The 24,660-nt window shown below is 33.5% G+C and overlaps 3 protein-coding genes across 8 annotated transcripts in view; all 3 read left to right on the forward strand.

The window, feature by feature from the left end:
• The window catches only part of LOC106075685 (uncharacterized), a 151,581-nt gene that overhangs the window by 117,528 nt on the left and 9,393 nt on the right, over positions 1-24,660 (forward strand). Inside the window, exons 1-2 of one of the 4 annotated variants that reach the window (XM_056010391.1) lie at positions 21,764-21,848; positions 23,200-23,274. In XM_056010391.1, coding sequence (XP_055866366.1) covers positions 23,212-23,274 — 63 coding nt within the window. In that variant the 5' untranslated portion in view covers positions 21,764-21,848; positions 23,200-23,211. Of the gene's footprint in view, positions 1-21,763; positions 21,849-22,207; positions 22,225-22,727; positions 22,919-23,199; positions 23,275-24,660 lie in introns of those variants that run through there. The other 3 variants (XM_056010393.1, XM_056010394.1, XM_056010392.1) reach the window with 3 other exon arrangements.
• On the forward strand, positions 981-6,792 carry LOC106051780 (uncharacterized). The gene is made up of 6 exons (XM_056010384.1): positions 981-1,005; positions 2,066-2,167; positions 4,610-4,655; positions 5,302-5,367; positions 5,486-5,551; positions 5,699-6,792. Exons 2-6 carry the CDS (start codon positions 2,075-2,077, stop codon positions 6,643-6,645), a joined length of 1,218 nt encoding a protein of 405 aa, XP_055866359.1. The 5' UTR covers positions 981-1,005; positions 2,066-2,074; the 3' UTR covers positions 6,646-6,792.
• Positions 22,134-24,660, forward strand: part of LOC106056405 (uncharacterized) — a 41,871-nt gene continuing 39,344 nt past the window's right edge. For 2 of the 3 annotated variants that reach the window (XM_056010380.1, XM_056010378.1), the window contains exon 1: positions 23,008-23,023. In XM_056010380.1, coding sequence (XP_055866355.1) covers position 23,023 — 1 coding nt within the window. In that variant the 5' untranslated portion in view covers positions 23,008-23,022. Of the gene's footprint in view, positions 22,175-23,007; positions 23,024-24,660 lie in introns of those variants that run through there. The other variant, XM_056010379.1, reaches the window with a different exon arrangement.

The raw sequence follows: 24,660 nt of genomic DNA on the forward strand, positions 1-24,660 counted from the left end.
TCGGGTAAAGACTATCAATCCGAACAGTTGCATTTTAAGCTGTATTAGGACCATTTCCTATGTTTTGGTATGGGACTGTAGACTTCGAAGCTTTAACACATTGCAATAATTCACCAGCAAAATAATAACAAAGTAAAGCTATATACCAGTGTATGCAATAAAAGTATAAACAATTTATAAAAACACAAAACCAATCATACAAAAAGATATTTAATTTCATTATTTTTCTTCCATAGTTTCATAATGGATCAATGTACAATAAGATGGTGCGCAAATGTTTAATTAGGCCAATTGAATCATTAAAAATTTTTCTTGTTTGCAAAGAAATGTCTTAGTGTACTGCTGTGAGCCTAGTGACGTAAGCGGTGTCAAGTTGTTTTTTTCCCATATAGAAAATTTCATTCATAAAACATTCTAGCCAAAATTAATTTTTCGATAATGAGCCATTTTCTAACCGATATAACGGTTGACTACGAGTTTTCCCGATGTGGCCAATGAGTTGGAAATTTTTTCTCACTGTTATGCACATACATTGAAATTTGAAAGAAAATCGTTAGAGCCGTTTTTTTAATAAAATTTATATATAAATATATATACACACATACAAGAATTGCTCGCTTAATTAAGAGTATAGGATTAGTAACAAAGTCACTGTTGGTCGCCACTTGTTACGACACAAGACTCTTCGAAATAATAATACACTCTCAGGTTATTACACTATAAATACTTTAATATTAGAACAAGTTATGTAAATACGAGCATTTCATTTCTCTTCCTGTAAATTTCTCCCGGCTTCCCCTTTTAAACATTCCTTCCATTCATTACACAAATTCGCACCAACAAGAAGATATCAATTTAAATACTACGGGGCTCTACACAGTTGGGGAAACTTTGTTAGATTAAGAAAAAAAATCGGAAATTCCTTGAATTACTTTTTATTCTATGTCCGTGTTTCTATAAATAGAATTCAAGAAGTCGTCAGTAAAAACGCAGAGATTGTATAAAGTAAGTCATTCTATTTCAAAGTCATTTCTTCATTGTATTATTTTATTTATATAAGGTTTCTCTTAATACAGAATAGTAGAATAGTGAACCGTAGAAGAAATTTAGGTTTGCATTGATGTTGTATAGATTTAGATCTAAAACTGGGCAAATCATTATTTTTTTAAGATAACAAAATCTTAAGTGCATATGATGTTAAAAAGACCATCTGTTTTGTTTGGCCAACAGTTAACTAGCTAGTAGTCTTGAGGCCAACATAAAGACCCGTACCCTTTGGAGTTTTCAAATTGAAAATACCAGTCTTAAGATACGAACCCAGGACCCAAGGTTTGGAAGCCAAGCACTTAACCGCTTTTGATTTACACGCTGGGCAAATGTGTGGTTATAATTGCACGTATATGTGTGTATCTGCAAGTGTGAGTTTATAATTCAATGTATAGCGCCAATCATATGGTATATGGAAAACTACACTTATCAGATACTAATATTTAACATAGTGTCTACACATATTTTTTGTGACATAATGAATAAAGGATTTTTTTGGTTAAATATAGATTTAATAAAAAATCGGAAATTCAAAATTTTTTCCTCAATTATAAATAGACACCAAAGTTTAGTACAATCTTCCGTCATTTGCAAATTTACGTAATTCTTTTTCTTTAACGTAATGTTATTCAAATTCCGATGACACGTCCAGAAATAAGCATAAAAATAAATAAAAACTATCGTTTGAGAGATAACTAGGTCCTGAACCTCCATAGCAAGTGCGGAAAACTCTTTAGGACATATCAAGGCAGGTGATGATAGTTGGAATGGAAAGGGCTGGGCAAAACTGTAACAACAAATTTTCACAGCTAATGTTTGGAAACGAAAGAGAACAAAAAAAGTGAAACATGAGTTACAACAGAGCCTACAAAGTACTCATAGTTTTGTACGTCATTTCTTGAACTGGAAGATAAAAAACTCTATTTGGGTAGCAAAAGGAAAAAAGTTTCAGTTATCTGCGCTTGTATGTTTGGTTAAAAAAAAAAACAACTTTGAACCAATTCTTCTTTATTTTTAGCACTCGTCAATGATGTCCTGCAAGAAAAAATTTCAAACTGATAGAAAAGTATCGACTGACCTAGCAGACTTATCAAGTCTTGGGGATGAGAATCAAGATACAGTCTGTATTTGTTTAATTTAACTAAAAAGTGTTTTATTATTTAGGCTTTCCTCTTTATTTATTTAAGCAAAAATCTGATACCCAAGTAAAACAAAAAGAAGCAATGAGGCCAACATAGCGCGTCCTTAGAAACAGCGCAGCATTAAAGTAAAAAATAAATCTCAACACACACACACACACAACTAGCGAAGAAGCAATCCATAAGTGCACTACACCCGCTACCCTATCCTGGGCTCTCCGGTCGTCCTGCGTGAGGTTTTAACTAGGAAATAGAATATCAAACATGTACAAACTACTTTTTTCATCTCATACTTTTTTTTTTCACTTCACGCTCAACCTTGACATGCCAAGTTTGATTTTAATGAAAAAATTAAATATTAATTGCCATTTATACAATCATCAATAAATTTTGTTCTCTTTAACGAAGCTAGACCGTCCATGGAAGTACCCGAAAATAATAATTCCTCCTTTTCTAATATAATAACAATAATGATACTAATAAAGACAATAACAATGTAGAATTAAAATTGTAATTTTAAAGTGCAGAAAAATCTGGTTTGACATAAATGCGACTACTTTTAAATTGATATTTAATTCAATTATTAGAATCTAAATTTAGCCGTCTTGTAAGATCTATTATATCTATAGAATTGTAATAGTGTTTGTAAAATATAGTCTATCAGTAATACATGATCATATATTTATATATTTTAAAATGTTAACAACACCTAGTTTGATACTTTTTGTCAAATGACTATTGTATTCGTCCATATTGTTATAAAGATTTTCATTGTAAGCGTAAATAAATGTGTCGATTACAATTTACGAATACTGCAGCCGATAAATCCATTCTTCTTTCTTTTCTAGATTAGCTTCTGTAGAGTCTAGACCTAGAATTATAGTAGACTTATTTAACCTTTACGTTTATAAATCTCTAAATGTCTAGATTTAGTTGTAAATATTGTAAACATATAAATTTAGATCTATATCTAAATTAAATTAGACTTCGATTTAAAATCTATTACATAAAAGATCAAATTTGCTATAATAGATCTAAAGTAGATCTAGATGTCTCTTATCTGATCAATGTATAGATGATCTTATAATAGATATAGTTTCAGATATTCAAGATATGTAGGGCAGACGATGTATTAAGGTCATCTTTTTCTGTGGCCTACAGTTTACGAGGTCGTCTTGTGACCAGCACAACGACCAACTACAAGTGTTCATTCCCTAGTGCCAGTAAAGAATGGAATGGGTTTCCCGAATTAGCCTGAAAAACCAAAGACTTATCAGAAGTTTAATTCAATGATTAACATCTATGTCTAGATTGACACTTGAAATGCATAGAACATAATTATCTTCTTCTTTAAATTAACATCTGTACTATTTAAATAACTTAAGCTACAACGGTAAATTTAAATCTAAAAGTTAAACTCTTGTGTAGTTCTATATAAACTACCATAACTTATTAGATCTTAGGTAATGAGGAAAATATATATCTACATCTAAATTCACATTAGCTTCTAGTCTAGATTTATAGACAATTTAATTTATACTAGATCTTGTCTATTGATATATCCATCTTTAGAGTTTAGATATAGGCCTACTTAGATTTAAATAAAAGTTAATGCATGTATATAAAATCTAAAAGCTAAACAAAAAGTAGTCCTAAAAGATCTATAGACTATTTCTAAAATTGTAAATATAATTGTTTAAAAAAATAATAAAAATTAACTAGATAGGATCTAAAATGTACACTTTAAAATGAAGATATAGCTACAGACTTTTTTTCAAATTGCAAAAATTCAGACAGGATGACTTGGGACGGAGCGGGCAGGATTCAAACCCAAGACTATGGAGAGACAACTATTATTGCCTATCACACTACCAGACTGTCAGATCTAGATAAAAAAATATCCCATTTTTGTAATAAGGATACTACTATCCTTATTCAAATTAATAAACATAAGAAATCCTAGACTGATGAATTTTTTTATTTGTGGTTTCTTTACATTTTTGTTATTTGAATGTTTTTTTTTCTTTTATTGCTACTTTTCATTTTTATTTTTTTGTTTTCTATTTTAATGAATTAGTCATTTAGATTTAGAATCTAGATCTAGTACTCCAAAAGTAGTTTTAAATCAATTGGAGCTCTAAATTGAAATCTAGACTATCAAAGCCTGATGAATTATTATTTTTTTTTACATTTTATTATCAAGCATTTCACATGTATTACAATCAATCAAAGTGCAAAAAAAAATGCATTTAATCTTAGTTAAAAGAATTTATAAAACAACAAAATATTTCTTTAATTTAACTGTACAAGCAAAAAGATACAGAAATTAGATTTTTCTGAAAATATTTCATTGATGTAAATTTCTTTATATATATATATAAAAAGAAAGCAACTTTATATTCATATTTTGTTCTAATTTCCAGAAAAGTACAGACCTTTGTTTTCATCAAGACACAATCGGACTTAATGGTATGAAATCAAAGTGAAACAATACCTAACTTTAAAACTAGTCTTATCATCATCATCATCACTACTTTGAGTTCCTTATGGAACTTAGGGCCTCAACAAAAACATGCCACTCTCCATAGTCTCTTGCTAGCTTTTTGATGGTGTCCCAGCTCTTTCCGGTCTTCTCGGCTTCTTCAAGTACACTGCGTCGCCATGTTCTTTTTGGTCTTCCCCTGAGTCTTGTTCCCTGGGGGTTCCACTCTAAGGCCTGCCTAGTTCTGTTGCTGGTATCTTTCTAAGGGTGTGACCAGTCCATCTCCACTTTCTCTCTAAGATCTGCACTTCCTAATTTTCTGTCCACTCATCTCCCAGTTTGGTGTTTTGTACTTAATGGTATGAAATCAGAGTGAAACAATACCTAAATTGAAAATTAGTCTTATGTTTTTTTTTTATTATCAAATTTTTCACTAGAATTTAGCACAATAAGTAGCATGTCTAATTTAAGTTGTTGCAATGCTAGGTCTATGGTCAGCTTCTAGAACTTTAATTTAAATATTTAGTTTTATGTCTATGTAAAAATTCAGTTTTTTGAAAAATATTTTTTTTGTTGTTTCAGAAAAAAAACAAAAAAAACGAATGTTTGACACATGTAATTAAACTATTTCAGTTTGTCTAAAGGATCAGACTGACCTAGCAGACTTCTCCAGTCTTGGGGATGAGAATCAAGATACAGGTAAACTTTTGATTTGTAAATGCTAGATAGAGAAAAGTTTTTGTACAAGTCTTTTTTCTAATAATAAAGATAAAAGAAAAGAATATATAAAATATATATTTGACTTTTATTCTTTCAGATTCTTATCATTTCACCAGTAGCCAGTCCAAAGTCCAGTCAGATGAGGTTGAAGGTCCACTAATTGGTAACTTTTGAGTTTAATTTTTAGTGTATAAACTGTAGAGATCAACACATGAGTTAGACTTGATCTATTTATAGATATCTCTTGATTGACTCAATACTGTACATTGTGTTGTAAACATTGGATCAAGTTTATTTCCTTGTTCTCCAGGTGATCATGAAACTCAGGAGTCAGAAGGTGGAGAAGCTGATCTACACAAACATCTTGTGGGTTGTAAGAAGAATCCAGGTCATAGCCGGTTCATACCTGTTGAGACATTCACCTTGAAACATTTACCTGAAGGTCTTCAAGACAATGATTTGTTTGAATACATCAAAGTTATAGCTGACCTCACAGTTAGAGTTGATGTTAGAATGTCAAGTCCACACAGACCAAAGTTTTGGCCAAAGACAACTCAACCATATCCATTTTATAACATGAGTGAGAGAAGAAACTTGAGGACAGGAAGTGGAAGAGTGTGGGATGTAAACAAGTTTCAAGATGGAGTCTGGCAAGATGGAGGTATTGAAGATACTGACTACACAAAGTGTTGGTGTAGAAAATGTGAAGGTTCAAACTCACCCAGCAATGTGTGGTGGGAGTTTGATATGTTTACAGCCACACATGTGGTTTTTGATGCCATTGAGGCCAACCACACAACCTTGAGATTGTTTTATGATAGAGAGGACAGCAAAGTGGTCAGTGATGATAAGGTCAGAGTTAGATATGTAAACATTGAGGATGACTGGTGTAGGTTGAACTGTGTGACATGTGATAAAACTTTAGGAAATAAACTGATGGGAATGTGGAAACATCTTGTAAATGTCAGGTGGAAAGTCTGTGACAAATACTCTGACTCTATATCTAAACACAAGTTGACCTTTATAGTGTCACATCCTCATGGCTGTTCTAAACAGGTCAGTGTTGGTCAATGGAAGGACAGACTAAAGGTGGATGGTTTATCTAAGTTTACTTATACAACTTGTACATGTCCAGGAAGTAGTGGAGCACATGTCTACTGTCTGGGGTATAGAGACCTCTGGCCTTGGTTTGATCTTGTCCACAGTGGAAGTTTCAAGTCTGGATTAAATTACAGTGGAGTTGGTGTTGTCTTGTGAGTTGTTTCCCTTGTGATTTGTCCAGCTCCACCATGAAGATGTCTTTGAGAACTCTTGACATTCTGAACCTCAAACTTAAATGTCTCTTTAGTCTTGAGTTATGTAAATAAATTGTGTATGTTATCTTTAAATATACAATGTTTTGTTTCCCTTGTTATCCATGTTGTTGTTTGTTATTTACATTTACAATAATTGAAACCTGCTCAACTACTAACAAAATCTACCAGGTGTCGATCTAGAACTTGCTATCGACAATCAGGTTTGTGGAAAGAATTATTAGATGTAGTTCTTTTGTAGTTGTTTTAAATTATTTAAAATGCAATCTAAAAGTTTGCAAACATTTCAAATACAAAAAGTTGTCGGGTATAATAAAATATAATTAATCGAATTAAAATTTTAGTGTGTTTGATTTTATTTTTTAAAGTTCTTTTCAATCAAGCAGCCATGTTTTGTTTTTCAAGGGAGTTAATTAAAAAATACTAATTTTTAAAATTAAAAACACAGTTGTCTTTTCATGTACCTCAAAAACTTCCATTTAATTTGTATAATAAATATGCCGAAAGATTTACAGTAAACTACCTACTAAATGTAGACTGTATTTTTTCATTTTAAATATAATTTAAATTTTAGCAAACAATTTAAAAGAAACAAACAAAAAATTAATCGAAAATTAGAAAAAAAAATCAAATGTTTTATTTGATATCCATCTTTTTACTTGTTTTACAACGCGCGGCATTTTTCTTTTCAAGGGAGATAAATGATAAAATATTAACTTTAAGAATAAAAACATAGTTGTCTTTGCTTGTAACTTCAAAAGTTACATTTAGTTTTCTGCATCATATTTTAACAGTTTAATAAAAACAAATGTGTCGACGAGGAGTCAATGTTGGTAACAAAACAAATATATATGTGATAATTAGATAATGGTACTAAATAATCCATTAAAACAAAACACCTTCTAAATTTCAATAACCAATTCCTCAAGACCAAGAATGTTGTATTGATCTTTATAGCGTTCATTAATTACCTGAACGTATTTCTACATTTAAAATGTCATTTACATAACTAGAAGAGTCATTTTGTAACTACTGTAATAAGGAATTGGTTAATTGAGGCTCACTTATTTCTACAAGATTTTTGACAAGAACCTTTGATGCTTGACTGAACTGCAAGAACTTGGTCTATACATCAGAAGTATATAAAAGTAAAGTTCTTTTTCAGATCTTATAATCTCTATAGGGCAGATCATGTAAAGGTCATCTGTTTCTCCGGTCAGGGTTAACAAGGATGTCAAGTGGCTATCACAACGACCAACCGCCTTTATTACTTTTCTTAACAAACAATAATTAGGCCTATCCATTAGAGTTGGGTGGACTTAGAGGCTAATTTAAGATTCCAGATTTATGATTCAAAATTCCAGGATTCGAACCTGGGAAGCAAAGAAATTTATCACTTATCCACCGCCCCTTTAAACACCAAAAGATTGACAGAAAAATGTTTTATAACTAATTACATTGCACAATCATCTCAATCCCACTAACTGAGAGAACTTACCGGATAAAACTATAGTTTGATTACAAATATTCAAAGCGTACAGTAGTTTCCCTTCTATGATAGTAGTCAGTAGCCAATCGGTTATTTGTTCAAAAATAAAACATGTATGGTAATAAGAATCTACTTCACGGAAATGATTATATTGTCGCTGAGCAATCAGACAAGCTTAACTACCGTGCTTTTCATTTGTCTTCCAACAGCGTTGTGTTAAACTTTTACTTCAGAGGAGACTTTAAAATGTTTAGCATGTTTCAGATGTTACTCCATATTTGTAAATAATAACATCTTTCAGTGGCCTATTTAGGAATTTTGATGGCCCGGGTGATTGACCTCTTTAGAGGCCCCTGCATTTTGACATTCAACATCATGAAATGAGATAAATGGCGTAATAGTTAATGTAAAAAAACATTTCGGACACTCATTTGGGACCTCCCTCAAGTAAGGGCATGAGGAGATTATTAAATTTAATCCCCCTCCACCCACCCTAGCTAACCACTGACATCTTTTGAACCCAGGACCATCAAGACTATCGAACGACAGTCCAGAGCGCATACCACACGACGAAACAGCATACAATACTTGAAAACATTTATAAAAGTAAATTTCAGACCTTGTGATCTACGGGACAGATGAATTATAGGTTATCTGTTTCTCTGGCCCACGTTGACAATGGTGTCATGTGGCCAGCACAACAACCGACCGCCTTTACTTTTACCCAACTAATGTTAAGAACCCATTAGAGCTAGGTAGACTCAGAAGCGGCTTAAGATCCGGAAAGTAAAAATCACAGTTTTTTCCCCAGGATTCGAACCCGGACCCCGGTTTTGAAGCCAAGCGCTTTACCACTCCACCACACGTTCGACATTATGAATAAAAACTATTAAATTAATTTAATACTTTAAACATGTATTACAAATGCCTTACAAATGTAATACACATGTATTACAAATGCTTAGTTTACAAAAGGACTCAAAGAGTTTTAGCTTAGTTGTAAAGATACGTTTGAAGCAGTTCTCTGGACTTCGTCTTCTGTCTCACCAAAAGTCAAAACAAACTTGTACATGATTGGATAAAGACCAAAATCAAGAAAAACTTAAAAAAAAATCATTTTATTTTTAAATCACAAAATTTAAACGAAGTGTAATGTATTAATTAGTTTGCATCAGTCATGTAATTACGTTTGTTATAGATCTAGACTAACAATAACAAATCTGTGTGATTAGAAATATTTATTTACCATTTTTTTTTTGTTTAGCGAAAGATCGTGTTTTTAGCTATGATTCTATCACTTATTAAGAATAAAAGGGAAGTCTGGATGGATTTTACCTTATTAGCTTTGAAAAGCATTTAAATTAAAAAAAAAGGGGGGTGGGAGAGACATGAATGCGAACTCCTGGCTCTCGCCTCCTCGGGTCGACGCGCTAACCACTCTGCTAGTGAGGTACTTTTGACTAGAGAAAATTGCATGTTGGTCATTACAATGTAGAAAGACGACCTATAAAAGGGGAGTAATTCAGCTTATACTATCCCTTTAGTCAAGTACAATTTCTTTCACTTGGTCGAGATACCAAACAAAATAAAGTATTACCAATAGTTAATTAACTAATTGGTTTAGTAGTATTTTTTTTATTGATCCTTGTGCTGTCTGGTAAAAAAAAAAGTAGTTGCGCAATATTTCAGCTTTGGTGTCGCAGAAATAACGTGTACACAGTTTTACCACATACAAATCAGTTAGAGTGAATGGAGAAAAGATTTGTAAAAATTGGGAAAGATAAAGTCTTAGACCCTGTCACATAAATCAGTTAGAGTGAATTGAGAGAAGCTTTGTAAACATTGTGAAAGATAAAGCCTTAGACCTTGTCACATAAATCAGTTCGAGTGAATGGAGAAAAGATTTGTAAAAATTGTAAAAGATAAAGTCTTAGACCTTGTCACATAAATCAGTTCGAGTGAATTGAGAAAAGATTTGTAAAAATTGTGAAAGATAAAGTCTTAGACCTTGTCACATAAACCAGTTCGAGTGAATTGAGAGAAGCTTTGTAAACATTGGGAAAGATAAAGTCTTAGACCTTGTCACATAAATCAGTTCGAGTGAATTGAGAGAAGCTTTGTAAACATTGGGAAAGATAAAGCCATAGACCTTGTCACTTAAATCAGTTCGAGTGAATTGAGAGAAGCTTTGTAAACATTGGGAAAGATAAAGTCTTAGATCTTGTCACTTAAATCAGTTCGAGTGAATTGAGAGAAGCTTTGTAAACATTGGGAAAGATAAAAGTCTTAGACCTTGTCACTTAAATCAGTTCGAGTGAATTGAGAGAAGCTTTGTAAACATTGGGAAAGATAAAGTCTTAGACCTTGTCACTTAAATCAGTTCGAGTGAATTGAGAGAAGCTTTGTAAACATTGGGAAAGATAAAGTCTTAAACCTTGTCACATAAACCAGTTCGAGTGAATTGAGAGAAGCTTTGTAAACATTGGGAAAGATAAAGTCTTAGACCTTGTCACATAAATCAGTTCGAGTGAATTGAGAGATTTGTAAACATTGGGAAAGATAAAGCCTTAGACCTTGTCACTTAAATCAGACGGATGTGCTCCCAGGTAACGGTCACATTCTTATATACTTGTCAAACTTGGACACTGACTGTAAAACTAGAGAGGAAGATACTAAAGATGGAATTGAGACGCTATAGAAAGTTTCTAGGCATCATTTGTAAAGACTGCATCAAAAACAAGGAGATTTAAAATAAGATCACAATATCAATAGGGCTCAACGATGACTTGCTATCCACTGTCAAAATGCAAGCTAAAATGTTATGGCCATGACCTGAAAATAATACTAGTACAGAAGAAAACAAATGTAAAAAGTACAAAAAATAATGAAATCACAATTCAGAATTTTACAGTATACAATCAAAAATTACTACAATGAAAAAAAACTATACTGTCCTTGTAATATCTCAGTAGGGTTCAAGGGTAGACGCACTGGTCTTTACGAAAACAAACAAACTATTTCACCCTGTTCACGAGCCCCCATGTGACCTATAAATAGGATAGGTCATAAGACCAGTGACCTGTACTGTACTAGCAAGTTAGTCCAGTGGTACTTTGTGGTCCCAATTATATTATCTAGGCTAATAACTATAGCCTCTAGATGTATAATACTACCGAGACAAACAAATAATAATTCTGAGATTTCAGTTACAACAAAAAAAGGAGTTTATTTACAAACAAAAGGAAAAGATCATGAAAAATATAAATTGCAATAAAGGCTCACCAAAAGAAAATGACATAATGAAACTAAGCAAAGTAGCAAGACAGTTTCAGGTCAATATAATGAAAGGACCACCATCATAGAGGCACAATAATGTCTTATGCCGAAAAACCAAAAAGATGGTTTATAATAATACCATACATGCATTAACAATGAAATGACGTCATTCTTGAGACACACTACTGTCTCGTATCTAAACAAAATATGTCTTTCAAAAAAAAAACATACAGAAGAGGATAAGAGACTAAGTAGACCTATACCATTTACATAAATCAATTTAGTACTAACAAATTGATAAAATCTACTTAGCTCATTATCGAAATACTCTTCCCACAACAGCGGCACACTCCTCTTGAGTAACACAACAATTGTACAACACAAGGATGAGTTAAACAGTATATAGATTTAATTCAAAATACACTGGTCAGTTGAAAGGCTCAAGAGAGAGTGGCGATCGTAAACAATTGACAGGGACTTAAATCAAGTCATAAAGGGGGCTAACTCTAATAAAAAAATAAAGGTAGCCACCCTTATTGTCCCTCTTGTCACAGCCATATTACAACACCTCGAGACTCGCAAAAACTTTATTTCAGGGAACAGTACCAGGAAAAAGAAAATAAGGTAGATTGAAAAATCGATGGGAAGACTACATAAAACATGGACTTGTCTTTGAAAAGATAATTTTCAAGGCAAAATAATTAAGAGGAATGGAGAAAGACGGTCTGCTGATCATGTGTGGTACCCCATCGTTTCAAGAGACACAGGGATATGTTAAGGTGAAAGTGATTTGAGCAGACAATATAAAATCAAACTCTCTACAAACCTACACTCAAATCATTATTTGTTATTACACATTAAAAAAAAAAGACTTTTTAGGTCATAATAGAAATGTCTATGTTTCAATATATTAAGAAAGAACAAAAAATCTTTGGGGTTTGAACAGGGCCTGCCTTAGGTCATCAGGGACCCTAGGCGAAGCGAATAGGACGACCCGATTTGAAATAGAATAACAACACGTCTTCTGCACCTGTTGTCTACAAGGGCTTTTGTATTGGATCAAATGTGTATCCATTGGTCTTCATTAGAGCTCTCCAGCTGTCTTTTTCAAAAGTAATATTCTGCCAACTTTTTTTCCGCTATGCCAATAATCTTAGTAGTGCTTAATAAAGGCTTCTCTGTCACGACAGTTTCCTTTAAGCTCGCAAAAAAAAATTGCCTTTAGCATGTGGTCGTCCTCAGTGCTGGATAAGTGTCATCACGATAGTGACGGGTTTGAAACCTGCTTGCCCTCATATTACTTCATTTCTGAAAGCACGTCCAAAAAAGTTTGCAACAACACAAGGCGTTTAAAGGAGGTGTAGTGGCTAAGTGGTACAGCGCTCGGCTTCCGAACTGAGGGTTCCGGGTTCAAATCCTTGGATTTTGAATTTCAGGATTGTAAGTCCATCCAGCTCTAATGTGCACTTGGCATTAGTTTGGGAAATGTAAAGGCGGTTGTTTGTTGTGCTTGCCGCATGACACCCTCGTTAACCATGAGCCACATAAATAATAGACCTTTATATCATCTGCTATATAGATCGCAAAGTCTGAAAAGGGTGCTTTACTTTTTGTATTTTTTTTTTACTAGGCGTTCACTAGTCGGGTTAAACACTTATTATTTACAATAAAAGAAAGTAAACAATAATTATATATATATTTTTTTTTAATAATATTTGGGAGTCTGGAGATAAACTAAACTTTGTCTCTGACGCTAAATTGAAATTCACTGATGCCAACTAACTTTTTTTTTTACAAAAATGAAATCGGAATATCTTACAGTATTTGATTTTGCATTCTTAACATTTTAAAAAGTGTAATAAAGTTATTCAGTAAAAAAAAAGCTTCTCCTATACAACCGTATACTCTAAAAAGAAAGTTTTTCATAGTTATTCTTTCATAGATGAAAGTGTGTAGTATACTCTAAGAAAGAGATGTAGAATAAATGTTTAGTGTTTACGCCTTTGTTTAAAAACAAATCTGTATATATTACATTTCCATAGAAAAATGTTTGGTTGTAGATTCTTGCAGATCTGTTTGATTTTGTGATTTGAAAACAGTTGTAAAAGGTGGAAATGTTTTTTTTTTATAATATGCCAATTAAAAATAAGAAGAAAAAAAAGAGACATGAGATCTTTTTGTTCAGAATTATGTTATGCTTTGAATTTGTTTATACATTGTTGTAATTGAACTGGTGACGCGGGTCGGGACAGCCATGTGTGACACAGGTTACACAGGCCTGTGGACTTCAAGCGGGCTGAGTGTTGGAGACGGCTTGGTGAACTGGATAGAAAGACTGTGTCAGGGTCAAGTCAGGGTCAGTTGAGGGCAGCAGAGTTAAGACAAGACAGATAGTCCAGTACAAACACAGTACAGCGATTACAGACATTTCGTGCAGCCAACTTTAAAGATTCATTGTTTATGTATTGTTCATTTATTTAAAATGTCTCGTTATTTAAAGCCCGAGTTAACAGGTTCTTAAGTCAGCCAAATCTTTTTTTCCAAATTAGAACATACAATTAAAATGTTATTTAACCTTGGTTAGGCTAAAAATAAAATATGCATCCTCTGTTTGGGACTCCTCAACTCAAGAAAATATTAAGAAACCGGAACAAACGCAAAATAGAGCAGTGAGATTCATAACAAACGAATATTCACATTTGACTAGAGTAACACCTTTAGTAAAATCACTAAATTAAGAAAGCCTTCAGGATAGAAGACTCAAAAGTAAAGTAGCACTTAAACATACTCTTCAAATACAAAAAAAAAAAAACAATCTAATAAAATTCTCAGAAAGACACAATGTCTGTTGTAAATGTTTTACATGTTTCGGATGTTTCTTCAGAGTTAAAGATAATTACTTCCTAGTCTAAACCTCCCGCAGGACGACGGGCGATGGGAGCGGACAGGGTTTGAACCCGGGAAAATCGATAAATCTGAAGGACAGTCCCGCGCGCAAACCGCACGACCGGGCAGCCATCCAGGGCAGATAAAGGCACATTCTTCATTCCATATGCAAAGACAAATTTGTACAAAAACTCCTTCTTCCATAGCGCTATTAGAGCATGGAATGGGTTGGCAGAAAATAATTATTGAATAACATGCATGACTAGATGCTTGACCCATAGGACGTAATCCTCTTGGTTTTGAAATAACGTCTGTATTTTATTTCATATGATAAGATTAGATAAGATTATATAAGTGTCTATAGAAAGTTTCAGCAAATTATGAAGTGCCTTTACTTTCAAGCTTGGCGAGATGAGGAGCATCACAAAACACCAGCTCGGGGCCTCCACTTATTAAAGTCCGGCACTAATATTTCACTATCTCACCCACCAAATGTTGGCACCTTTGTGCGCAAATGCTAAAAAAAAACTTCTAGAGAGGAAATTGGGAGGGGAGGGAGGGTGTTTCGTTTCTAGTAGAGGAGGAAGAGGAACTAATTATCAAACAATGTAAACTTAGCGCGAATTCCGAATAATTGTAAACAGCTGTATATAGGACGGGAGGCACAGGAGGCAGAAATGCACGGTAATTCGGTGACGGGTGCAGATTTAGCCAAGCTATGGTAGGCCATTTAAAACAGAAAATTATGCAAATAAGAGGAACTAGAATCTATTCAAGTTCTAAGGTAATACAAGGTGAGTAGGGAAAGAGGACAGGGGTGGTGCTATAAAACAAACACGTAAGACTTTCAACGGAAAAGTCAGGAAATACACGTAAATAATGTTTTAATCCATGTCTCTGTGGGATAAATTTTTATCGGCACCAAAAGAAATAAATGCACCGTTCTAACATGATCTCAGAGCAGAACAGAGCCAGCGACATAGTGGGGCTGATATGACACTATTTTAGGGGCCAAATCAAAAAAGGTCTATCTTGAGTAAACGACTAAAAATAGTAATCAACAAACAACAACAATATATTAACATTGCAAATGAAAAAAAATAATAAAAAGTATTGATAACAATAAGAGTTTATTAAATCTAGTAAAGAAAATAAAAAATGGGTTAGGGTTAAAAAAAATGCATTTGCGAAATGTTGGTTTTATTTCTCGTCTTCCCTTTTTTACATTTACTTAACATTAAATAGAAAGCTTGTCTTCGAGTATGATGATTAATGAGGAGTGCATTAATTCCCGTAGAATCGAAGTCCCAGCTGTGACCTATATATTTTGCCACATCTAGCGCAGACATAAAAAGTGTCTACTTGTTGTTGATTTACATTTTCTTTTCGCCGTCCTCGGCAGCGGATTTTCGTTTGGTCTCAAATATGTATCCCGCGGCCTTTGTAATTGATCTCCATCTGTCTCGCCCCGAATCCACCTGCAACCAGGAGCTCTCTTCTATGTCATTTTAAGTAATTAAAGCTAGCCTTTAAATCGTTCCCTGTTTCCCAGATAAGTTGGTCTCTACTGCGTTAAGAGGCTGTCCATTTACAGTGATCTTTGGGGCTGAGTAGATGTAATTGGGTGACCTCTAAAATATCAATTCTGTTTTTCCGAGGTTTACAGTTAAATCAAAAGAGGCAGCAGCGTACGCAAGTCGTTGACCGCACTCTGGAAATCTTGTTCAGTGTGAGCTAATAGGGCGCCATCTATTGGCTAATAAAAACATTCAAATGTTGTTTTTTTTCACTGGCATTCTATTGTCAATTTTCTTTCTGAAACAGTTTGATATTTATATCTAATATTTGAATTTCATTTCTTTCATATTTATCTTTTACATTTCAGATGTTTGTACTTGTTACTTCAGTTGTTACTTCAATTAGTTTCGTTTATGCTACTTGTTTTTTTTTTAATAACTAATGAATGTTAAATTTCTTTTACATCTTTCTATGTAGTGCTTGATAATACACAGATACACAATTCTAAGTTGATTAAAATGTAATCGTCTCAAATTGAGTCCAAAGAAATAGAATACAACTCGATGAAATAAGTCTTAATGATAAACACAGAGATAGAAACTGTACTAAGTAGTAACGGGAGCAGACGACTCTGTCACAGCAAGAGATTTCACCTTGGGCTAAAGATAGGAAGGAATGGATAAAGATGGTCAACAGATCACATGTGGTGCCCCAGTGGTTCAAAAGACTACGGGATAGGTGAATGGAATAAGTCAGTCTAACTTTACCTACTATGAGGCGTCACATTTTATCTGACAAAATTTTAACAATATTAAACATTTGTACGTTCATTAAATGTAGAATCTACCAGGAAACATGAAGGGGTCTTTTTTTTTCTGTGGAACATGATAATAAAGCAATATATTACAGCTCTTTGAGCCTACATTTTGTTTGATAACAGCGCTTTATAAATAAATAAATTATTATTATTATGTTACAAATGAACGAGTAGTCATTCTCTGGCGCTGCCAGGGTCAAGTTTCGCTAAAGAGAAACAAAATTCATCGTAGTCCCTTTAACAGTTTTCAATGAGGAATTGTCTGGTGATATGGCAGGTCTGCAACATTACTGCCCTCTGACAGGCAACGAAGATGTTCCTAGGAATTTTAAGGGCCTTGAAGGTGTCTGTGAGGACAGTTGTTATTATCGCTTCGGTTGATATAACAATGGGGTATATTGTTATTTTGGACAATTTCCATAGACGCTTAATCTCCAAGCCTAGGTTCCCATATTTTCTTTGTTTTTCTATCTCAGTTTTTCTTAAATTATGAGATAGTGGTACGGCGATATCGATAATGGTAGCGTTTTTGTTATGAACATAAAGATAAGAGAGTCGAGAACCATGACTGTATAGTATGGCTTTAATACACTGAATGACTACACAACACACATTTCGTGAAAACATTCTCACGGACGAGTTACAAGCACATGTAAACATAAGAACGACAACTGATACAGAATATAATTTTCATAACATATCGATAATGGTAGCGTTTTTTTCTTTTTTATCGACTAGCTGCAGATCCTGGCGATTGAAATCTACCGTTTTGTCGGTCAGAATAGGCCTATCCCAGTACAGCAGATGTTCAGTAGACTCGAGAACCTCTTGTGGGGAGTATTTATAATAAGAAGAAGTGTCATTACCGATCAAATTGTACGTCAAAGCCAGGTGTTGGTGTATTAACTTTGCAACTTGGTTATGGCGACCTAGGTAGGCTGATTCTGATAGGGCTGGCATAGGGCCTCGAATGTAATAAGTAGACTTAAGTATTAATGTAATGAAGAGATAATACAGTACGGACTTAAAGTACAAACTGATCAACAATAACTACCAATAAACATTAAACCCAAATATCTTGCTCTGTCCTTCTTATAAACTTAAAAAAAAGAAAAACTTTCCAAAAACTGAAATAATTCTTGACCTTATTTCTTTGAATTTCCTTTTTAATATTTTTTTCTCCTGGTCAGTACATTTTTTTTCTGCAAGTGGTCAAGGTGTCAACAAGTTATTTTCTAAACTACTTTGTTGACTGGACTGAATGTGTAGTGAAGCGTGATCGGCAGAATTGTCTTTGTGTCTTCCGTATGTTCCAAAAAGATAGAAATGGGGAAAGACAGTCAACAAATCTTGTGTGGTGCCCTAAATGTGAAATTAAACCATGAAACATTCCTAACCAGATCTAGAGATCTCAATAAATCAAGCCAGATAGTCCGTTGTTTATTATTGTTATTATTTCTAATGTAATGTACCAGTTACATCCATATTACTTCTCTTGTGTCTTCATTTGATTATTTTGAGTATGTTATTTGTATACTGTTATTATGTGTAATTACTGCCTTTGTTGCATTTGTGCTTTGTGGCAAAAAAAAAGTAAAAATGTTCACATTGTTCAATTGACCAGTGAGATCAACTGCTAATGCCGAATCCTGAACCCATTGGTCAGTTTGAAAATGCTCAACAGGTTCACAGAAACATTGGCGATGATTTAAGCCACGGGCACGAATACAATTGATAGTGACTGAAACCAGTCTTATGACATGTTGGAATTGTAATTTCTTTGTGCGTTATGTTTCTTCCACTGAAATTTATCAAATTTAAAATTAGCATTTGCAAGTAGCTTTGCATCAAAACCATGTTATAATTGTTTGGTGCGCCATACGTTGCTAGACTAGCTGGCTTTACCAAAGGTAAATTGTACTGGAATATCCCCTCCTGTTATTTCTAAAAAACATCCTCGCTACACCCGTTACATCAGTGGACTCATCTAGAGCCAACGAAAAGAATTCAAAATCAATTATTCACGCAAGTTGACTGACATGTCATTTATTCAATCTGACACAGTGATCCTAATTAACGCTATTTCTTTGAATGCTTTCATCTTTTCTGGACAAATTACTTCGGCAGCTTTAACGACACACTTCTTCATAAAATCACATTCACTAAATGATTTGCTATGGCCTGCAATTAAGTTTAACAAAATGTAACTGGCTTTCACTGCAGACTCAATCTCGGTGTAACAGAAACTATTTTTCAATTCAAATAGCTTGTCATCTTTTATTTTCCAGCGTAATAGTTTAACATTATTTTGATAATTTTTTAGCGGGCCGCATGTAAAGTGGTCGCGGGCCGCATGCGGCCCCCGAACGCCGTGTTTGACATGCCTGCTGTACATTGTGCCATCTAGACATCATAAAGTAAGAAGTGATTTGAAACAAAGATTATTCTAAAATTGAGATATTTTAATTTCCATTGTTAGATAAGGGGAGTGGACTCTCTTGAACACATTGATCTTCAAACGATGGAGATAAGTTAAGTCCATTAAATAGACAGGGTAAATAATCCACGAATTAACCATTTCTATGGATTGATCCTAGTATCCTCCCTTTTTTCTCTGTCTATTTTATTTCTCTATTTCTCTCTATCTCATTATCTTTCTTTTATTCCGTCGTTCTCTCTCTCCGTTGACATTGTGTTTATGTGTATGTGTTTGTTGCTATTCCACTTAGTATGAAAGCTCATATAGTGTTGTGTGTAACCTGTGTTATGTGAGAGTGTGTTATTAAAGAGTCTGATGTATCCAGCGTCTATTATTTGCGTCGCTTATAGAGTTCAGTGTTCCTTAGAGCAATATTAAGCTTATAAGTGTATTGTTTAAGCTGACACTCTCTCTTTCCCTCTCTATCTCCCTCTTTTCCACTTCCTCTCTCTCTCTATCTCTCTCCTCGTCTGTTATGCTTTGGTGCTGGTATCCTACTTTGGTTTTTACAATCAGAATTTTATTTAAAGAAAAAGATTGCATTACTACAAGAACAAAATAACCAATTTAATTGAAAAATAAGAGAGGATGAATAATGGCATGGCATGACAGACGAGCTACACAAAAGCAAGTTTTCAAACAAAAAAAAATTCATGAACGTCTGTTTTGTTAGGAGCAGGGGTGTGTAAGATTTTAGAGAGTGAGGAAGCTAGTTCTTATTGTCATTTATAATTAGGGCATGCATTTTAATCAAGGTTTTATTCGAAGGGAGATAATATGTGTAGTCAGTGGTTCCCAAACAAAATAGCGCGGAAAAAATAGCGCTATGCATTTTAAACATGAGAAAAATGAGAATGAAATAAGTTTTCTCTTCCTCTGTAAATATGGCATACTTTTAGATCAAATATAATATAAAAGAAGTTATAGGTCTTAACAAAAATGCTGCCCAGTACCTTCACTTACTAAAATCCGGTACTTTTATACAAAGTACTTGCTAATTTTTATTATTTAGATGTTATTCATTGAGTCATAGCATGACTCACATCACTGAAAATTTTTGTCCTCTCAAACAGGTGCTATTAATTATTGTGATCTTCATTAACGCTTGTTTTTGGAGATTTAGAAAAGTTTATTCAAGGAACAAAGATCAGAAATCAATAGTCTGCATCACTTACTATTTGTTAAACAGAAATGTCTAGCTTTGTAAGTTGTAGCTCTGTCTGGGAACTTGATACATTAGCCGTGGATGGATTTTTGAAACCACGAACTTTATTCGATCTAGACAAAGTCAACACATGGTCCAGACTGAACAGCTTGCCACATAGCTTTTGTTGGGGAATATTTAAATAAAGCCACAGAGACTTGCTACCATTGACTCCACAATATTTCTAATAACTTTTGCAGTCAACCATAGGCCTATTTGTGGCCCCATCAGCAGTCACTCCAAGTAATTTCTCACAAGCAAGAGAAAGATCCTCTGTAATGATTGAAATTTCTTTGACAGGACTTTGCTTGTGGAGGTCCATTGCATGCTCTTTATAGCTGCCAACTTCTCTGATTATAAAACTGCTGTTTGTACCGAAAACAATTACCAAGATTCTGAGCGGCATCAGATATGTCTGTAAACTTGTTAGCTAGAAAAGAAAACATTTCGAAATCCGATTTGTCTGTTAGTTTTGAATTAATATATCTTTGACTAGATTTTTAATTATTATGAGAAAGCTTGACAGTTTAAATAGCATTCTTCTTTTCAGGACTGATTTCTCCCATTATTGGTAGCAAGCACTATTTTTATGCATTTGCTGTCAGAAAATGGCTTTATGTCTCTAGTTACAATGTGTACAGCTCTGTAGCTCGCCTTACAGCCATCTTATTTTTTTTTTTTTTTTTGGTAAACATTGTCATCAGTCCTTCAGCCTCGGTGTAATATAATAGTTGCGTCTCAAACCAAGAATGTCGTCTTATTTATTTATGTGTTTAGTTTCATAAAGGTGTTTAATGTTACATGTTTACATAGAGCAACTCTTTCTTTATAAAAAAATATGATAGTTTAGTATCACTGCTATTTTCTACACTTTGTGTTGACTTGTCAGCGGGCCGGATGATTGTTTAGACCAACAAGATGAGACTGCTGATTTAGATTTTAAGTGAACAGAGAAACATTTTTAATGTTCAATAATTGTTAAGTTTCTTATTTTTTTTATAAATATGATGAGAAAGATTTAAATTAACAACATATAGAAATAGTGTATACATCTTCAATCATACACCATATTATTTCAGATAGGCGAACACTACTACTAATAAGCTCATCTCTGCACATTGTGACCAACATGGTCCACAACATCGGACATTAGTCCTTAAAGTTAAATTAGAATAAAAGCTTTGAATAAATGCTCACTTTTCCATTTCATTGCTAACATGACCACAACGCATTGTAGCTCAGCCTTAGAGAACAAAGATTTGTTCTAGACCCAGTACGTCAGACCCGCTATGTAGTTACCCGTACGGCCACACCCCTCAGTGAGGCCACTGGTAATATATGACAAGAATATATTAATTTAAATACTAGGGGGCGCTTCAAAGTTGGGGAAACTTTGTTTGATTATAAATAAAAAATCGGAAATTCCTTGAATGACTTTTTAGTCTAAGTTGTCAGTATAAGCACAGAGATTTTAAAACGTAAGTCAAACTATTTAAAAGTCGTTTATTCATTGTATAATTTTATTTATATAAGTATTCTCTTAATATTAAATAGTAGAATGGTAAACCGTATAACAAATTTAGGATTGCATGTATGTTGTATAGATTTAGATCTAAAGCTGGGCAAATCATTATTTTTTTAAGATAAAAAATCTAAAGTGCAGATGATGTTAAAAAGGCCATCTGTTTCTTTGGCCAAAGGTTATTGAGCAGGGGGTCTTGTGGTCAGTATAACTATCCGTACCCGATGGAGTTTTCAATTTTAAAATACCAGTCTTCATTAAGATTTGAACCCAGGACCCAAGGTTCGGAAGTCAAGCACTAAACCGCTCAGCCGCCCTCTGATTTAGACACGGTAGATAACTTTTGATTTACAAGCTGCGCATGTGTGTTTTTTATAATAACAAGTATATGTTTATATCTGCATGTGTGTTTTTTATAATAACAAGTATATGTTTATATCTGCATGTGTGTTTTTTATAATAACAAGTATATGTTTATATCTGCATGTGTGTTTTTTATAATAACAAGTATATGTTTATATCTGCATGTGTGTTTTTTATAATAACAAGTATATGTTTATATCTGGATGTGTGTTTTTTATAATAACAAGTATATGTTTATATCTGCATGTGTGTTTTTTATAATAACAAGTATATGTTTATATCTGCATGTGTGAGTTTATAATTTGATGTATAGCGCAAATCATGTGGTAAAGGAAAAACTAAACATATCAGATAGTGATATTTAATATAGTGTGTACTCATATTTTTTGTGACTCTTATGACTAAAGGATTTTTTGTTAAATATAGATTTAATCAGAAATCGGAAATTCCAAATATTTCTCAAAAATTATAAATAGACACTAAAGTTTTCCACATTCTTTCGTCGTTTGCAAATTTACTTAATTCTACTTCCTTAACGTAATGTTAGTCAAATTCCGCCGACACTTGTCTAGAAATAAACAAATAAAAAATACTCTCGTGTGAGAGACAACTGGATCCCAAACCTCGACAGCAAGTGCGGACAACTCTTTAGAACATATCAAGGTTTGTGATGATATTTGAAAGGAAAGGGCTGGGCAAGACTCAGATATCAAAACTGTAACAACAAACGTTTACAGCTAATATTTGGAAATGTACGAGAAAAAAAAAGTGAAAAATGAGTTACAGCAAGGTCTACAAAGTACTCAAATTTTCGTACGTAATTTCTTGAAGTGTAAGATAATAAAGTCTATTTGGGTAGCAAAGTTTTTAAAAAAAGTTTCAGTTATCGTCCCTTGTATGTTTGGTGAACACATTTCTTTGTACCAATTCTTATTTATTTTTAGAACTCGTCAAAGATGTCCTGCAAGAGAAAAATTCAAACCGATAGAAAAGTATCGAAAAGACTCACTACAGAAAAAGTAAGTCTAAATTTGTTTAAATTAACTAAAAAAAATGCTCTCATTTAGGCACATCTCCAACAATTCCCAAATCTCAACATATCTAAATCAGTGGTCTTTAAAAAAATCCGCCAGCGCCCTCCTCTAAAAAAACAAAAAACAACACTTATAAAAAAGCGTGAGATGGCGAATTTGAAGAAAATGCCATTAATTTATTAATGTTTATGCTTTCACTAACACTTATCCCACATGGGAGACAACCGCATGTCAAAGGCGATCTTCTTTGGCGAGTTTTGAGTAGGACGGATTTACAGAGGTGCCTCAGCGTGAGCGCTATAAAGATCCACTTAGGCGCTATTTTGTCATTATTGGCATAGAGGAAAGTACCTGGCAGTATTCACTACAGCAGATGGCCTCTAAGAGAGAAGTTGGAGAGCTCTCACAAAAGCTACATAACTAGACAATTTTGAAATAATATTTCATCACTAACAGAAAAAAAATCTATTTGTGTAACATATGTTTAAAAAAAAATATATTTAGTTTTAATCAATTTTCTATCAATATTATAAGACTTCTAAGAAACCACTAAAACATAGCAATACACGATATGCTTCGCTTTGCAAAAAAAAAAAATTATACTTAAGGTTAATTAATTCATTTTTTAATAAATATTTAATGTTTAAAGGGCTGCTCCATCTTAATCTTTTATAATGATGGCATCGTATGAGATGATCCTAATAACTCGTTTTACATTGTCTTTAAGTCACTTAGGCAACCGATTGTTTGACAAGAAAGGAATGAATTTTAAACAATGAACGCTGTACAATCTACATGTCTTTTGTTTTTATACATCAGTTACATGTAGACAAAATTAAGCCCCAAATTTATGTTTTTCACTTTCGTAAACCCCTTTGAAGTTTTCGTAGACCCTTAGGGATCTATATAGACCACCTTGGGAATCACTGCCCTAGATCACAGAAAATGTTACATTTTCTGATCTAAAGTATTTCGCCAGTATAAAAATATAACCTGGTTGTCAATGCTCACATTTCCCAGCAAGCTCCGCCCAGACATCCGTCTTCACCATCAATTTCAACAAAGCCGAAACAGAGATCCCTTAGATATATATTACACAAACAATGGCTATATCTAACTGTAGTTTTTAATATGACAGGTGGACAACATAAATACACTAAATAGAAAAGCTTCAGTGAGTATGAGCAAACAATGGCTCTATCTAACTGTTTCAATATGACAGGTGGACAAAGTAAATACACTAAATAGAAAAGCTTCAGTGAGTATGAGCAAACAATGGCTCTATCTAACTGTTTCAATATGACAAGTGGACAACATAAATACACTAAATAGAAAAGCTTCAGTGAGTATGAGCAAACAATGGCTCTATCT

Source organism: Biomphalaria glabrata, chromosome 14 (assembly GCF_947242115.1).
Source record: "Biomphalaria glabrata chromosome 14, xgBioGlab47.1, whole genome shotgun sequence".
Lineage (NCBI taxonomy): Eukaryota > Metazoa > Mollusca > Gastropoda > Planorbidae > Biomphalaria > Biomphalaria glabrata.

Coding starts and splice junctions, on each gene's coding strand:
- LOC106051780 (XM_056010384.1), top strand. CDS start 2,075: ATGATGTCCTGCAAGAAAAAATTTCAAACTGATAGAAAAGTATCGACT. Junction 4,656..5,301: donor AGACACAATCGGACTTAATG/GTATGAAATCAA, acceptor AAACTATTTCAG/TTTGTCTAAAGGATCAGACT. Junction 5,368..5,485: donor GGATGAGAATCAAGATACAG/GTAAACTTTTGA, acceptor TTATTCTTTCAG/ATTCTTATCATTTCACCAGT.